Genomic DNA, 18,128 nt, shown 5'->3' on the forward strand with positions numbered 1-18,128 from the left:
GTACATATGTCGAAAAAATCAGCAATCAGTTGCATAAAAGAAATTTAATTTCATAACCAGTTTTGGGCACTTAGTGCCCTTCTTCAGAAGGGTTATACCTATTGCATTATTTGTGTCAATACTAAGATGCATACAGCAAAATGGAGTTCATAGTGCCTAGAACCACGGGATTGCGGCTGTGGTTCTAGGCACTACGAAACACAGGACCACGGCATTTTGCTGTATGCATCCTATTGTTTACACTCACAGATAATACAGCAGCTATAACCATCTAAAGAAGGGTGCTAAGTACCCTCCAAAAAATTTCTTTCATGCAATTGGTTGCTGATTACTTTGATACATGCTTACACATTAGCTTTTAGCCACAGCCTTCATCACAGAAACACACACACACACACACACACACACACACACACACACACACACTCACACACACACACACACACACACACACTCACCAGAATGACATTCTGATCCGAGCTATCCGAGCTGCCCCAGTGGTGGTCGTGTGCGCTTGAGATGTGCTTGCTTGGGTGAATGAATTACTTTATTTCTCTTCTTAAACAGATGTCTACAAGATGATTTTGGGTAAGTGCAACATATTATTCTTACAGCTCATTTTTGAGCAATGAAGACTGTCGTAAAGATATGTTACCCCAAAATTCTGTACGACATTATTGAATGGAAATATACAAAATACGTCAACTTAACTGATCTGTCTCTCCCATAGATTTGCAGTGATTCTAAGTGTAAATGAGGCTGAAACAAGTTGCTTTAGGAGTTCCAAAACATGTTTTTTCCAGTTTAAATTTCATCAATATGGAAACGTAAAAATTTTGACGTTTCCACCATATTTATTATTTCCTCACCAAGTGTTACATTTATCATTGCTGCAGAACCCCTAAATGGGACTTGCTCTCTCTTTTCTAAATTGAATGTGAGACCATTCGCAGAGAACCAGTCAGTGATACTTTCAACAAGATTGTTTACCACTTCCGTAATGTAGTTGTATGTATGCTTGGACTGATGGCAATACTAATGTCATCTGTGAAAAGAACTAACCTCTTCTTGTTGTGTATTAGACAGAAGATAGTGTACGTATGTGGGGAACAATAGCAGACATAAGATAGTCTTGGGGAATCTCGTGGGATTTTGCCGCAGCCAGAAGAATCTCCCTTGATTGTGTTGATTGCACAACTAAGTACAACTTTTTGCATTCTTTGAGGTAGGTATGATATAATTCATTGATTGGCAATACCGTCAGTTGCAGAAAATCTCAATTTATCTAGGAGAATAATTATAGTTCTCACAGTCAAATACCGTAGATCACAGAAGATACCAGCCTGTGCTATTTTGTTATTTAATGCTTGTAAAATTTCGTGAGTGAAAGTGTAAATGGTATTTTCAATTGGGCAACTCCTCTGAAATTCAAACTGTGACTTGCTAAAGTTGTTATTGTTCCTCAAATAGAATACTATTCTGAAACACACCATTTTCTCAAAAATTTTGGAAAATGTTGCAAGTGAAACAGGCCGGTAGTTACTGGCATTTCTCATACCACTTTTCTTACAGAGGGGTTTAACAATGGCATATTTCAGTCCCTCCGGGAAAATGCCTATAGTTAAACGCGTTACATGTTTCAGGTAATACAGGGCTTATTATGAGGGCATGCTGAAAAATAATGCCTCTAAATTTTTTGTGCAAAAATTCTTAAAGCTTTTTAAATAGAACGAACTTCATCAAGTTTCTAGATCTTTGTTCTTTGTGCCAACGTATTTATTTCTCAACATAGCCTCTCAGGTGATGAACACATTTCTCCTAGTGAGAGACCATTTTGTTGATACCAGTACTTTAGAATGTTTGACTGTGTTGACACAGCCATGGCCACGGCCACAGCCACAGCCACAGCCACAACCTCACCACTGGTTGCAGCACTTTTATCACTATAAAAGTGTATCCTCACAGGTGTTCTTCAAGCTTTGGAAACAGTTGGAAATTGGATGGGGCCAAGTAAGGACTGTATGTCAGATGATCAATGTTGGTGAAGCCAAGATATCTGATTGTTGCATATGTCACAGTGGTTGTGTGTGGTCTGTCTGGTACGCTGAAGGTGAGGGTGTTCTATGTATGGACAAACTTTGTGGCAGTTAGAAATTCAAGTACAGCCTGCCTTTTCTCATGCACCAATATAGTTATGTTAAACTCTGTCAGGTTACATGCTATAGTTCGGAATCCTCTAGTGGCAGAGGGATGCAACTTTCGTCAGTGAAGCGGGAAACTTGACAGAGTAATATGCCTGACATGTAGTACCTCGGGAAATATTGAGAACAGAATAAAAAATTTGCAGGCATTACCTTTCAGCATACCCTCAATTATGGGAACAAATTTCAAGTACCCTGTTGGAAACAACATAAGATGCAGATGAAATTTTATTTTTGTGAGATGACATACTGCAGTTCTCTTAATTTCACAAGGAGAAGTTGGTGATACATTCATATGATTGAATTTTATGAGAACTGCGTTTTCATTGTACTGCTGTGATTTTTCTCATGAAATTTTTGTACCTATATTTTCTACTACATGTACGAATTGATTATTAAACATATCTGCTACCGGCGACCTTTCATTTTCAGCCCTTCCATTTAATTAATAGTGATGTTATCTTGTTCTGTTATCTGATGTCCTGTTTTTTTGTTTCACTCCATTCCATATAGCCTTAAGTCTGTTGCCAGAGTTCCTGATTTCTGTTTAATGTTTCTTGATTTTTTTTTAATAACTTCGTAGCTTAAAGTAGTTCCTGTAATGTGCAACAGCTGTAGGATCTTTACTTGTTCTTGTAAACTGATGCATCTCTAGTGGTCCACGGTATTTCACAATGTTATTTAATGTCCTTTCTATTTTCAAAAAAATTTAATGTCAGTGTTTAGTTTTCTACAAATTTCATGCCAGGTCATCTCTTGTAAACTACCCTTCAAACCATTTGTCCTGGAGTCATTAGTTACTATTCCTGATTTCCACTGAGTAGTATTTACTTTGTATGGCAGTACCTTATTTATCCTAACTGTGCATCATGATCAGAGAAAGCATTTGGTACTGGATGCAGAGTTATTTTCTTGCTTTGAGCTTCATCAAAGAAAACCTTATCTGTTGGGGTCCTACTGTCTTTATCCAACCATGTTGGAAAGTTAATTACTGAGATCAAATTGTAGGATCCAAATAAGGTTTCAGGATTATTTATCCTATCAGAATCCTATAGAAATGCTACATGGAAATCACCATAGACTATTAACTAGTTGCTGCTGCCTGACAAATAGCATAGTTAGAACGCCATATTCCTCATAAACCATTCAAAATTTCCCAGTGGGAATCTATGTACAGTTACAATTAAAAATGATGTATTTTTCAATATTAATTCAGAAACACACACTTGAATGTGCTGGTCACTAAAAAATTACTTGTCTCATTGTTTTCGAACTTGCGTTCTGTCTGAATGTAGGCGACATCTTATCCTTTTTCCATATTAGTTCTGCATGAATAAGATGCTAGAACTTAATCTGTTGTATCTTAACTTTTCTAACTTTGTGGTTATGTGATACTCCGACAGACCCAAGTTTATCAGTCTTTTCAGAGCTCTCTAAATTTTCCAAACAGACAAGAAGCTCTTCTGCATTATTACTCAACTTTCTTGATATTTTGTGGGAAAAAAACATAATCTTACCTTTCTGTGTGTTCTTAACCATTTTGTGGGGTTCTTCTGTTATTTTCTTTCTTAGCTGGGTACCTGAATCCTCATTGTAACCTGAAAAGGTACACCTCTGATGACTTCAGGTCATTTTCCTTTCTTTTTTTTTCTCAACAAGCTCAGCCAAACTATCTTTGCTTCAAGAGTGGTCTGTGTCTAGTATATTCCTGTCTCCCAATTGTAGCAACAGGCACTGCACTCATATGAGATCCATTTCAGCAAGCAGCAGCTTCCTCAACTCACATGGTTCACAGTACTGTTAACTTAGGGCTCGTCAGGATGCTGTAGGACCTCCACAAAACTCATACTTACATTTGTAGTTGCTGTTCGTATTTCATTCAGGTCACCCATAATGCTGTAATTTCCCTGCTCCGCATACTAGGATAACCTGATCATCTTTCATGGTGTATACGACCCGGGACAACCGGGAAAAACCCGGGAATTTTTTCATCCGGGAGAAAACCGGGAAAAACCGGGAATTTTTCGGAATTCCGGGAATTTTTCATTGTTTTAGCTTTCTGTTAAATTTTTGTAATTTTGACTGCAGAATTGATTCTCTAGCAAAGAATGTTATTGTATCCTGGCTACTGGAGAAATGCAGCAATAAAATATAAACAAGAGGGAAAAAAATAAAACTTTAGTGGCAAAGGAAATGTGCAATTTAGGACAATAAACACAGTGCACGCACAAGCGTTTGCAGATAGCAAAAATATGTCAAAGGCCGTAGGGCGCAGACTGTAATTCTTCGTAACAATAAACTGCTTGCTATGAGCATGACGTAACAACTGTTCACATTAGGTTTGTTTGACCAGTTGCCAGCGGTCTGTTGCGCATGCGCATTTGACTCGCGTATAAGCAGTACCTTCTCCCGCTTCCCGCTACTTGAAGTTTGGCTGTTAGCTGTATCGGTAGTAGCAGCAGCAAGCAGCCAGATGCAAACGAGAAAAATTTTTCTCGCACGCCCTAGCTGCCAGATTCGCGCGTGCACAGAGTTGTCAAGAGTTGTAGTGGGGAGGGGGTTAGTCCTATGTGACCCGTGTTTACATTAAGTGATTTAGATGCTTCTCTTCGTGTACAGCTCCCACGTCAAATGAAAACAAAACGGATTTCTGTGGTCGGGAGCTACCAAGTGAATTAAAATACATTCACATAATCACGGAGGGCAAAAATATAATATTAATTTTAGTTTCTGATTTTATTTTCTTTCCAAGTTAGTAGCAGTCAAGCATTAATCGCCTTGCAGAAGAATGAAGTTATTTTTGCAAGTTTGCTAAAGAAATTCCGCTGAGGCAATCATTTTATTTGAAACGAAGTGTTTCATTCTACAGTATTTGCTAGTTCCAACTGTTTGCTGAATTTCAAGTGCACGTTATCATCTTCTGCCATGTATGGCATTACGCCATAATAAAGAACCAAACATGAGATCGTAGAGTACTGGTACTCCAAGAAAATTTACATTCCAAAAACCGCACTGAAAAGCTCAATATCAGATGGGACCTACTTCATTGTGAATCTGGAAAAAGCCAATTTGCACTTCAAGCCGAATTATGCGTTTTAGTATGGTTTACGAAATTTCGATGCTCGTTGGAGTATCCTCTGATGCCCTGTTTCTTTTATGGTGCAATGTAAGCTCTCTTAGTGCTTTATACACACGAACATGCGGGCTTCCTACACCACTGCAGTCGCACACGCACAATAATGCGTTTTCTGGAGCTCTCTGGCAACTGGTAAATCGAACCTATTTCTAACAGTATTGCGAACGGTGGTTAGAAAAGTGTTACTTTCAAAGGAAATTTCTTTTCACGCACGATGAATTATGTTACGTGTGAGAAAGTGGGATGGATATCTAAATTGCAGAGCGTTCGAAACTGAACAGTTTGAGGACCAGCCACTTACAAGATTTTCGAGTCCAGGCATTTATGTCATAATTTTAAATTTACTGGCACATTTGTGTGATGTATCTTAAAGTATAACACACGCAAAAAAAGATCAATATTACATGTGAAAGTTTAACTTCTATTGTAGCGTGTTAATCTTAGAGACCAATATTATATGTGAAAGCTTAGCTTTTCTTGTAGATATACGGTACTGTGTACATTAATGTAAACCGTTAACTTTATCTCTTGTGTGCTCGCACTATGTAACCAGTAATCTTGCTATTGGCTGACTATAACACGTGTCCTATGCTATGAATAGCTGCTGTCATCGGCTGGCGAGATCTCGTGGCTTGAGATATGACTCACTTACAAAAGGACATCGCAACCTCGGTTGCAACGTTCCGGAAACTAACGCGCTTTGTTTGGTGCAATTCGAATTTATACTTTCGTAATACGAAAATATGCAGCGTATATGTTGCTGCAAATCAAAGGTCTTTCCAAAACTTCTCTCCTTTTTTTTTTTCTGGGAAGTTCTACGCGATTATATAAAACGTTAACCATTCAAAGGATTGATAAGTTTTACAGTTCCGAGGGAAAAATCTACGGAAAACCTACTGTCGCTTAGCACAGAAAAAGTGTATTTTCGGTATTTTTTAAACGGGATATCCGGGAATAATCGGGGAATTTTTTTCCTTGTCCCCGTATACACGCTGTCTTTGTCAAAATTTTTACCCAAGTCTTCTCTCACCTGGCTAAGGCCTGCACTTAGCTTTACACTACTTGTGACCTGGTGTTCTGTTCCTAATTTCTCCTGTACCATCTGATCTACACCCCTGTCATGGCTACTACCTAGCACGGAGACTATTTTCTTCCTGAATGAAACTTTCACTCTGCACTGGAGTGTGCCCTGATATGAAACTTGGGATGCAGTTTTAATCTGTCAGTTTCTTTTCTTCCTACTCTCATTTGATAATGACAGATACTTATTTGCTTTGCTAGGAGTCTGCTGCACCTTACTGTGACATACAGCTGGATAAGGCTCTTCCCTACCTACTTTAGGTAATTAGTCAAACTTATTAATTACTGAGTTCAAATGTAGATAAAGACAGTGAAGAGCTCTTCCCCTTTCATCCATTACTTTTTAATTTACCGAGTTCCTTCAACCTTTCTAGTTCAGAGATCATTTCACATAATCTAATACAGCCTGAAAGGTACAAGTCTTTGCCTCCTGCCCATCGATTCTCTTGCCTTTTTTGCAGAGCGTACATTTCCATGGGATAGTATTGCTGAGTTTCCCCATTTGATTCCCCCCTACAGTTGCCCCAGTGGAATTCCAACCGACAGGCTACATATACCCCTCCCTCTCTGATTGTCTTGTAGCAACATTCACACTCATCATGGATTGCGACATGAATTAAATGCTTAAAAATATAATTAAATCACCTAACCCACTTTTCGATTCACGAATTTTCATTATTTACGAGCCACAAAAATTAGGTCCACAGATTAGCACTTAAGGTGTATCAAATAATGTAAAAGTTAGAAAGTTTAGTTAGGAGAGAAAATTCATGAAAATGGGTTAATTGCAATAACAAAAATGGTACTTTGAGAAATGCATTGACACCACATTATAACTCAGTTAATGAAACCAGACTGCCTCTATGCAAGAGTGTTTTTAGAGCTGATTTATAGGTCAGATAAACGAGAAATATTGGCAGGAAAGAATTATGATGAACATTTTACATTCAGTAAGAAGCACACAAGTCTGAAAATTACTAAGCAGTGATGAAATATATCAAAACATAGAACAAAAAGAAGGAAAGGAAAATAAGTTTATTATATTTTGTACATTTGTTCATAGTACCTGACAATATACTAACAAAACAGATCCTCAAGTATCTCAGATAATAAATTAAACACCAGAGCCAAGAAGTTAAAAAATTATGAAAAAATATGGATGTCAAAGAAGGAAAGTGTTAAAATTAGAAGGCAGGAGAGGTAAGAAAATCGGTTTGAAGTGATAGGGGGTGGGTAGAGGGGATCCTCGGTGAAAAGATCAGAAAATATTGTAGGGAAAGCAAACAGCAAATGACAAATAATTGATATTGTAATGAAAAGGAAAAAAACACTGTATTATGTATTTCTCTTTCACCTTGTTGTGGTGCCCCGTGACCCAGAATGCTGACTGAATTTCCTGTTGAATCCTTGTGGTATAACCCCATTTCTCTCTCCCTCTGTCTCTCAACCTTCTTATATATTGTATGAAATCCCATTATTTACACTTGTAAAGGGACTTTGCATTCTTTTTTTAAAAAAAAAAAAATAGGGGAATATAAATTGTGGGAAATTAGTGACATTATAGAAGTCTTCTTCCTAGTGTTTACATTTTGAATCAATGCACACCATCTGTTTCCCATAGATGTAGGCCTCTTGATCTAAGGCTTGCATTTACAGTGTCCTACCACTGTAATTCAGATGTTCCAAGCTGTATATGGCCTTCAATAGTGAGATGATGGGCTGAGCTGATTGAATGTGAGTGGTGTCCATGCAATGTGTTCATACCAATTAGATCTCCATTCTCATTGAGAACCACTCCAGCTAGTTGTCAAATTGTTGTATTGCTGATATGGTCAAGCAGAGAAATGCCTAATTATATTCTCAGTAGCTGCATTTCCATGACATTCAGTGAGCTCTTACTACTTCCAGTTGTGGACCAACACTGTGTACCATATAATGCAACAGGCCTCACTGCTGTGTGGTAAATCTTTTAGGCAGATGGGCATCTTCTTGTCACAAAGAACACCAGTGATGCCCCTGAAGCACATTCTCATTCACATAACCATGACTCTGTAGTCAAGAACCTTTTTGAGAGGGGCTCTGTTAATTTTTATAGTCTGTGTTGACGGGATCGTTTCGAGGTACTCAGTCTTGTGGATGTTTGTATGGAGGCCAAATCTGTGCAAACAATCATACCATGTTTGGACATTAGTTTCAAGATCCTTCCTGCTATCTGTATCAAACATCACTTTATCAGCATACAGCATTGTTCATTGTACACATTTCTGTAGGTTGTGCGTTATGATATCCATTATGCTAGCAAGGAACGGTGGACACAGAACTGAGTCTTGATGTACTCAAACTGTCAACAGGGAGGCTGTCAGTCAATCCTGCAGATTAACACACTGTTGTGCTGGCGTTGTTGTGCAGCAGCTTTACCCGGTTTATGTAAACGTCTGGAACCTGGAGATCACAAAGAGGATACCGATTCATCTGATTCCTTCTCCATGTCAAGAAAGGCGAGATTTAGTTATCTTCTGTTCTCACAAAATTTCTCCTCCGTCAGCTGGTGTGCAGCAAAACCCCTTCACAAACCCACACTGGTTTGTTGAGAATTGGACTGTGTTCCTCAGTCTTTTTTCAAGGAAATGTTCGATTATCTTCATATTGTGGGAGAGGAGCCAGATTGGACAGAAGTTGGTACATTCACCCTTGCCTTCAAAAGTGATATGTGATACTAGATGACCAGTATTGGCGGGTATGTGGCCTCCATAAATGATGGAGTTCCACAATTCTGCCAACCATGTGATCACTTTGTCATTAAATTCCTCAGTCCTGCTTATGTCTGCAGGAAAGTTGTATGATCCTAGGGCTTTTCCATTTTGCGTGTTACAAATGACAGCTTTGACTTCATATGTTGTGATACATAGAACTGGCTCAGTCATGACATTACCCTTTGGTGCTGGTGGACGGAGGAATTTAGTATTTTGTATTTCACTGAAATACTCTCTCTCCAGTGTCCCAGAATCCTCTTTCTTTAAAGCCACCAACCATTGTTATCTTCACACACCTGTAATGTTCTATATCTTGAACAGCTGTACACCATACTCTGGCCAGATGGTAGATTATTTTGTTCCCTTCGTTAGTTGATAGCTGGTTATAGAAATGTTGGTGGTTTTTTTTCCCCCAACTACTTGTTTCACCACCTCATTGATGGATTTGTGCAGGTTATCAAGAAGCTTGTAACTATTTGAAAGCTTTTTTGTGTCTTCATGCACTTTTTGTTTTACTTTCTGTCCACAATAATGTCTGCGTATCAACTCTGCACATCAAGCTACATCAAGCTTAGCTTCAGCTGTAAGAGTTAAGCAGTTGTTAAACAGTGACCCAAGTGTGATCAGTATGAGTATTTGCCCTTCTAGAATGCAGATGCAGTGGGTCTTCCACCACCAATGCTGTCCCAAAGTGCACCTTGTCCACCACAGTTGCCATTGAGGTCTTCACCTCAACCCTGGCAAGGGACCCTATGACGAGGTGCTACCATCCGGAGGCAGATGGGCCCTGCATTTTTTAAATGAAGTTTATACTCCTCCATTTCCTCATTTGTCATCAATTGCGAGATGATGCCGTGGTTTTGCAGCTGGTGTTGTGAAGTTTTGTACAATATAAAAAGATCAATAAGCAATTTTATTAATTGTACTGACATTAAGTTTGAAACCCTTCCATTTCATAAACACAGTGGTAGATCATACTGTTTCACCTAACATTCCAGGATTTTTCTTCTGGTTTTGTGGTTTAAAAAAATTAGCAGAAGTCTGAAAGCAATTAAGACATAGACAGATGCTGTGTGACAAGAAGTAAATCTGACTTCAGATTTGTGAAACTTGCTACATTGTTTGCAAAAAATGAATGTTTAAAGGAAATATGCAAAATATGGGATAGTAGTTGGCAAGAGTGGTTATGACTGATAACATAAGATGGCAGACCCAATGAAAGGGTTGTTCCATAAATGTCATCATGACACTACTTAGTGGGGACGTTCCCAACGTAACCAACACCTTGGAAATCCAGGATGTATTCCAACAGCTCACCAAAGTGTGTGACAGTTAAAAAAAACTGTATTTAAGTACTGTTGCTTCTCATTTCATTCATAGCTAACCCAACTATCTCTGAAATCGGTGCATATTTTGAACTAAATCATATGGCTCACACACCACTTCATTATTTCTACCTACAAATCAAAGCCAACAATTTCCTTGTAGCTCATACATTTTTTGCGACAGGTGCCGCACATATTTGAAACTATTTAATATCTTATCCAGAAGAGACACTACCATAGTTCTTGTTGGTCTTTGCCATCAACTTTCCAACTGTTCTGACAAAAACTGTAGTTTAGTTGTTCAATAACATAACTGTGAATAATACTACACACAATACAGTTTTGTTAAGATTGGCAGTGTTAGAAGTCAAAGCACTAATCGCACAAATTTTCCTGACTTTAACAACTTATTTAACTTCAGAACTAGGGAGTCCAGGGTTCAAGAAAGTTAACTGCATAATGTTCGTGCTATCGACGGCTGAGAAGAATGGACACAACAAGAATGTGGCTTCAAGTTGTGAAGTAATATACAGCAAAATAGTACATGTGACTTTAAAAACATTGTTAATGTAATTGAGTCAACGTTGTGTTACTTACTTTCATCATGACATAAGTTTCTCTGTGTATTCAGTTAGAACATAGGTAATGGTAAGGTTTACTCATCTTTTTTCTCTCTCTCTCAGTTAGAAGTCTGTATGCTTGTTTCATAAAACTTTATCTTTGGCACTGATTCTACAAATAAAAAATGGGCAGGAACATAAATGTCAAAGGAAAAATTTGTGTGATATGTGCTCCATTGCTAAATTTGCTCCTGAAACCACTATGAACAAGCACAAGTCTATTTGATGAGATAGTGTCTGTTTACATGAATCTTGGGTGGACAGTAATCGTACATTTAGTTTATAACAGCAGGATGAACATGTTATGGGTGTCAGTGCAGTGTCCCTGCCTGGCGAATGGAAAGTTCTTATGCTCCTCAAGTATTTGGCTCACCAAGCTTAAATATTTGGGTGCTCAGTCAAAATTTTTCTGTTGGTACCACATCTTTCCCATTTCAGTCTTGTCACCTGCTTAGTGTGTTGAGAGACCATCAGAATTAGATTCTTTCCCCATTTGTTTGGAAGAGCTTTGGTGCTGTAAGCACACTCTTCTCCAGTAAGTAGAAACGTCCTGTAAGGTTGTGTATCACATCCCAGTCGAAATCGTCATAGTGAAATTTGTATGCTTCAGATCTTGTACTATTTTTTACCAGGACCACAAAGAGAAGATATACCAACAAAAAGTTTCTCTTTTCGATTTAAAGAAAGAAAGAAAGAAAGAAAGCTCTTATAGATATGCCAACATGTTGGCAGCATCCAGACTACTTTGCTCACCATATGTTTAAAATTTCCTGTCCTAGCTGTCTAGTCACACGGTTGTATGATCCTTATTACATCCCTACCCTCACTGTGAATTGTCTGTTCCTTCTTGCACTCTGTCACTCAGTGAAGGTCTTTGCTTCACAACTGAGACAACTATGAAACAAAACAACACAGTTATAGGTAACTAGAAAATACAAAGAAAGAAAATTGGAGAGTTTGCATTACAGACAGCGGAACAGGCCATAACAAGGCTGACAGTGAAGTCTACTGGGAAAGCAATATTACTCAGATGGCCAGTTGAACAGAACTGGGGCAGCTGCGGGGTGAAAGAGAGCAAGGGGAAGGAGTGTTTCTACACGCTCCACCTCACCCCTAGTAGCCATTCATCTGAGCTGCTTACAGCAAACACTGCTTGAAAAGCAATGCCTTACCAACATCATTATGCTGTTCTTTCGTTTTCTCTCCACGAACATGCTTCTTACAGTAAATGGCAGGAAATTTTAATTGTGATAATGCAGAAGTTAGTGCAAACTAATATTGTGAACGTAGAAAATTTGAAGCAGCTTTTAAAAACTGAAGTCATAAATAGTGGGAAGACTTGCATTCTGGGAACATAAAAGTGGGATTACAATGTAGTATAATTTTGGATTGTTTTTACTTAGAAAATAATGTGTGTGTGTGTGTGTGTGTGTGTGTGTGTGTGTGTGTGTGTGTGGGCGCGCATGCGTAAAAATCTTAATGCAAGTAGTGATTTCTGTGAAGTATCACAAATGGATGATTGTGACAAATATTACTGTGCACAGATCAAAGCTTTTGACAACAAAGGTTTTCTGTATCTGGTATCTAAAGGGAAGGAAAGACAGAAAAATGGCTGAGGAGATGGTACTGTCAATATAGCGTAGAATGAAATACTCAGTGTTTAAGGAGACACAAGGAACTTAACAGTTGACCATGTCTCCTATTTTGGTAGTGAAAATGTTCGAAAAACCCTTTTTGTGTATCAATTTCAGTACCACTTTTGTGGACTGAGAATGACTTTTTGCTGATTTATTGTGCATGTTAAAGCAGTTACAAAATGCTTTCTACATTTACTGGTAGGTTGTCTGCATTCAGTGGTAGTCCTGAGACTAGATTTTGTGAATGACAAATTTATATTGGTGGCCAAACTTTCAAAACATGTTCCAAGTGAATGCTGTTTAACTACATAACTGAAATATGTTAAGTCGCAGGCAGGCACAATGAAAAGAGTGCTACACATTTAAGCTTTTAATCAAAAGTCCTTTTTCTGAGATGTACACAACTCACACAAATATGACCACTGTGTTTGCCCGCTGTGACTGAACTGCAGACAGCAACTGCACTTGACAGTAGTAGCTATCTGGTGTAAGTGGTGGGGGTAGTGACTAGGTATAGGGTTGGGAAAGGGGGGGGGGGGTGGCGGGGTAGGGAAGGGTGAAGGTGTAATGCTACTTGGGAGCCTGTAGGAATGTGATGGGAATGGGATGGATCTGTTAGCAGAGCGTGTGCACTTGGGAAAGTGACAGACACAACACAGAAAAGAGGAGAAGGGAAAGGATGGACACTGAGTAAAGCAAAGCATTAGAGAATAGTAACAAAGGGAAACAGTACTATGTTGTGGGATGTAAGAAAAACTGTTAGGCAAAATCAAACACTTGACAGAACAGAATAAAAAATTTTTCTGTCATTGTTAAAAAGCACTTTCTCCTCCTCTTTGAAATTTTTTTGGAATGCCATTAAAAAAGTGTCATCATTAGTCTGCCCCCTCATATACTGATTGTTCTTATTTGTTTTTTAATTATAAATTATTTTTTAAATACTAATATGTGTATCGTCTTCATTTTTTCCAGGTACAGCTGATGCACTGTTCTCACCACCACATGCACTATGGGTGTGTGGTCTTTGTGATGCCCAGTGCCAGTCAAGAGTAGATGTCCTGGACCATGTATTGGCAGCACATGGCATCAAGAGTCAGTACAAGTGCAGTCTTTGTGCATTCCGTACTTCTTCCAAAACTAACTTCGAGCCACATTTTGTGTCACGGCATCCTGGTGAAAGACCATACATTATGGATGTCTACCGACGTGTTGAAATGGGGGGAGGTGGTGTCGTGGCTCCTGCTGTTTCCACGGAACCAACTTTTGATACTAGACCGTTGTGGAGTCGCAACTCGGCAGGTGTCCGACATATCCGGGGAATACTCATAGAAGAAGAATCTCAAATTAAAGAAAATATTACAGAAATTACCGACACTGCCAGAAAAGTGACGGTATGTTATTTCAATGTCTGAATTGTATTACTTAAGCTTATATACATAAAAATAAGGAAACTAAGAAATTTGTGTGAATATAACAGGAGGAAAGTAAGTGCAGGGGATATACATATTTATTTCATTGGTGAATGATAAAATTTTGACATTTATCCTTCAACTGTTTTGCATCTTAATATTTACTTAACATATGGCAGCTAATTTAAACATAAAAGAAAGTTGAGACAGTCATTCTCTTATAGAACTATAGATTGGATAACCTTAGATAACAGGTAAGAAGAAACATGAGTGTTAGGAAATACATAGTTCAGAAGACATGGGAGGCCAAGACAGAAGGTAAATGAGCAATGAAACATCAGTGGTTGAGATCGGAAACTCTATAAATTCCAAGTTATGGAGAAGACCGTTAACTTGTATATGGAAGGCACACTAAAAATGGAAGCACAACAAAGCAGGCAATACTAGGAAAACGCAAAGTGAAAGACACAGAAACTAGCGAAAACAAGAAAAAGAAGTTGTGAAATGTTTGAGAGAAATGAAAATGAGAATATCAATAAACTGAGATAAGCAGGGATTAGAACAAATCTCCATCTGCACAACAGTGAGGTGGAGGTGCAAGGAGGAAGAACCCAAATGCGTGTATACATCTACATCTACATGATAACTGTGCAATTAGCAATTAAGTGCCTGACAGAAGAGTAATAGAACCACCTTCAAGCTACTTCTTTACTGTTCCACTCTCAAACAGTGCATAGGAAAAAAGAACACTTAAATCTTTCCGTGTGAGCTCTGATTTCTCTTGTTGTATTATGATGATCATTTCTCCTTAAGTAGATGGGCACCAACAAATATTTTCACATGCTGAGGAGAAAGCTGGCTACTGAAATTTCATGAGAAAGTCCTGCCACAGTGAAAACACCTTTGTTTTATAGGCTGACACATTAATTCATGTATCATAAATGTGGCACACTCTCCACTATTTAGCTATAATACAAAATGAGCTGCCCTTTTTTGAACTTTCTTGGTTACAATCCTATCTGATACAGGTCCCACACCACACAGCAGTACTGCAGCAGAGGATGGTAAAGTGTAGCGTAAGCAGTCTCTTTAGTACACCCGTTATATTTTCTAAACGTTTGCCAATAAATTGCAGTCATGGGTTTGCTTTCCCCACAACATTACCTGTGTGATCGTTCCCATTTAAGTTATTCGTAGTTGTAGACCCTAAGTATTTAGTAGAGTTCACAGACTTTAAATTTGTGTGCTTTAGCGTGTAACCAGAATTTAGTGAATTTGTTCTAGTACTTGTGTGGATGACTTCGCACTAGAGACACTTCCAACTATTTGCACCTTACAGGTATCTTGTCTAAATCATTTTGCAGTTCATTTTGATCATCTGATGACTTTACAAGACAGCAGATGACAGCGTCATCTGCAAACAATCAAAGAGGGCCGCTCAGATTGTCTCCTAAATCATTTGTGTAGATGTACTCAACACACAAATCATAGGTGGATAAAACCAAATATTTGTGTACATCTGCTTAACCTGTTGAATAAGATCTGACCTGAATACCGTAGCTAACCGGCGGCTGTATCATGCTGATAGAGGCCTCTGTATCATTGTTTTGTGCAAATATTACTTGTGGTTGGGGTGATTAGTGGCTAGGATGATCATGATATTGGGCATGATCTCTGAAAATTATTGACCTAGCAGAGAATTTTGTGGCATGTTTCAGCCCAGAATAATATTACGTAACAAGATGTAATCCGTATTGTATTTACAGTAGTAAATAGTTCTGGACAGTGGAAAATCACTGCCAGGATAACCAGCATTTCATACTTGAGGTCCCCGTTGTCATGTCATACTTCAATTTTGTGGGTGATTTTTCTAGTATGGGCTTCAAACAGTGTAGTTTCATCCTACATTTTGAAATCTTTTACTGAAAGCTGCTTTTTTTTTTATCACCTTTAGTTTGTGCCTGTCTACTGCAGCTTTGTATGGAAAAGTTAACTCTGTCTGTTCTCAAACAATTTATGTTCCAGTTTAGAAACTGTAATTTGTACAGAAAGCCTAGTGCTATTTGAATGATTTGCTGTAATTAATGAACTCCCAATATAGAATAAACAAAAATGAAAAATGGCAATCACTTGCTATTTGCTGATTGCTATGTGTTGCACAATACCTAATGTCACATATTCTTAGTTAACTTTAGAGCTACTGCCGTCTTTTTCCACATTATGTATATATGTACATGAGCGTGCATGCACACACACACACACACACACACACACACACACACACACACACACACACACAGCTGGAGTGACCCGTTCATAGTTTTCGACGAATTCTATTATGAATGAGAGAATATCTGGTGATTCAGAACAATTAATGGTATATACTGGCAAGGAAAAGCAGCTGTTAGATACTTCATTAGAAATTGTAATTGATTTGCTATAAACTGTTTGTAGATGACACACTAAATTTTACACAGTCAAATAACCAGAAAAAACCAGTACTTTAAAAACACGCTGCTTGCATATTATTTAAATGACTATACTGATAATTTTCAAGAAAAAGTTATCAGTTTGCTGTAAAGATAGATATTTATTTTTCAATGAGCACTGATACTTTTTATGCAGTTGAGGATGAAATTTTGTGATTTTTTACTAATGAACAGTTGCTTTGATCTTCTCTAATCAGAAGGAGCAGGTAACTATACTGTAATTAGTACTTGCTTCTTCTTGATCTGTTGGTGAAACCTCTCAGAAATAAATAACTGGCTACGGTAGAGATAGTGTAAGATCAAATCAATAAAAATGAGGTCTTCAGTCAGGATGTAATTGGGCATTTAGAGGGGGACATTCGGTAATAGACAGAGCACTGATATGTGAACATCAGCTATACGGAGTACAGATTTTTATAATGGGAATACAAGCATTCAGTAGATGTGACGTTCACATAGTTCATGACTCTGAGCTGCAATATTTTAAGACATATACATAATCACATCCCACCTCTAATTTTTTTGTCATAACATGAACTTCACATTTTCACCAGCTAAATAAATCTAATCTGTTGAGAAGCAATTGATTTACCATTTATTATGACTTTGCTGTTGCTCTCATACCCCATTATCAGATTTCTCCGTGTGTTCCCTGCAGGGTGTGATTAGTGATTGTGATAATGGAGTATGTCTGATACAATTCACTCACTGTTTGTAAAGCCTTTCTGGTAAACTGAAATTCTCCTGCATTTTATTTAACAGGTGTAATTGGAAATATACTTTGGCATAAATGGTTTGAAAATGCTCATTATAGTGAAATTATTTTCAGTTGCAAGTAAAGAAGGAAAATGCAGACAGTGCCCTCCAACGTACACCCACATCTGGAAGCAGTCAAATTAAGAAGGAAATAAAATCTGAAATAAAACAGGATATGCAGGAGGAATCCACAAATAAGCAATCTGAAGATAATGATAGAGAGCTAGTGGGAGCATTTGGCCCCTATGGCAAACCAGCTGCAGGCAACTTATATGTTTGTACATTGTGTGAAAGATACAAAACGAAGTTCCGGGGTGATATGAGAGATCACTTATACAGAGAGCTGAATTATTCCAAGTGAGTACTTATGTATTGTTCTTTTCCAGTTGTGGAAATGTCATTGTTTTTGCAAATGAAAATCATAAATACTGTAAAATTAATGCTTGATGTAGGTTCTAATATTGTATGTTTTCTATTTTTTAAACAAAGAGGACACTGTTAATATTACCTATTTCACAGCTACTGTAGTAAGATTTAAGTAGTGTAGTACAGCTACATGCTCGGTTAAGAGAAATGTTAAGCGCTAAACACCAGGGTTATCAACTGTGTTAGGGTTGATAACAGGATAGAAACAAGTAGAAAAGGTTTTCAAGCTTACCTGTCAAAAAAGGAGATGAGAGAGAAAATTCAGGTGGGGTAAGCAACAGAAATGCCACATCTGA

General features: G+C 38.0%; 1 protein-coding gene across 1 annotated transcript in view; it reads left to right on the plus strand.

Moving 5' to 3' along the window:
- Positions 1 to 18,128, plus strand: part of LOC124712086 — a 143,722-nt gene that overhangs the window by 104,257 nt on the left and 21,337 nt on the right. Inside the window, exons 16-17 of the mRNA XM_047242383.1 lie at positions 13,725 to 14,143; positions 17,480 to 17,763. Coding sequence (XP_047098339.1) covers positions 13,725 to 14,143; positions 17,480 to 17,763 — 703 coding nt within the window. The remainder of the gene's footprint in view (positions 1 to 13,724; positions 14,144 to 17,479; positions 17,764 to 18,128) is intronic.

This window comes from Schistocerca piceifrons, chromosome 8 (genome assembly GCF_021461385.2).
Source record: "Schistocerca piceifrons isolate TAMUIC-IGC-003096 chromosome 8, iqSchPice1.1, whole genome shotgun sequence".
NCBI classification, from domain to species: Eukaryota; Metazoa; Arthropoda; class Insecta; order Orthoptera; family Acrididae; genus Schistocerca; species Schistocerca piceifrons.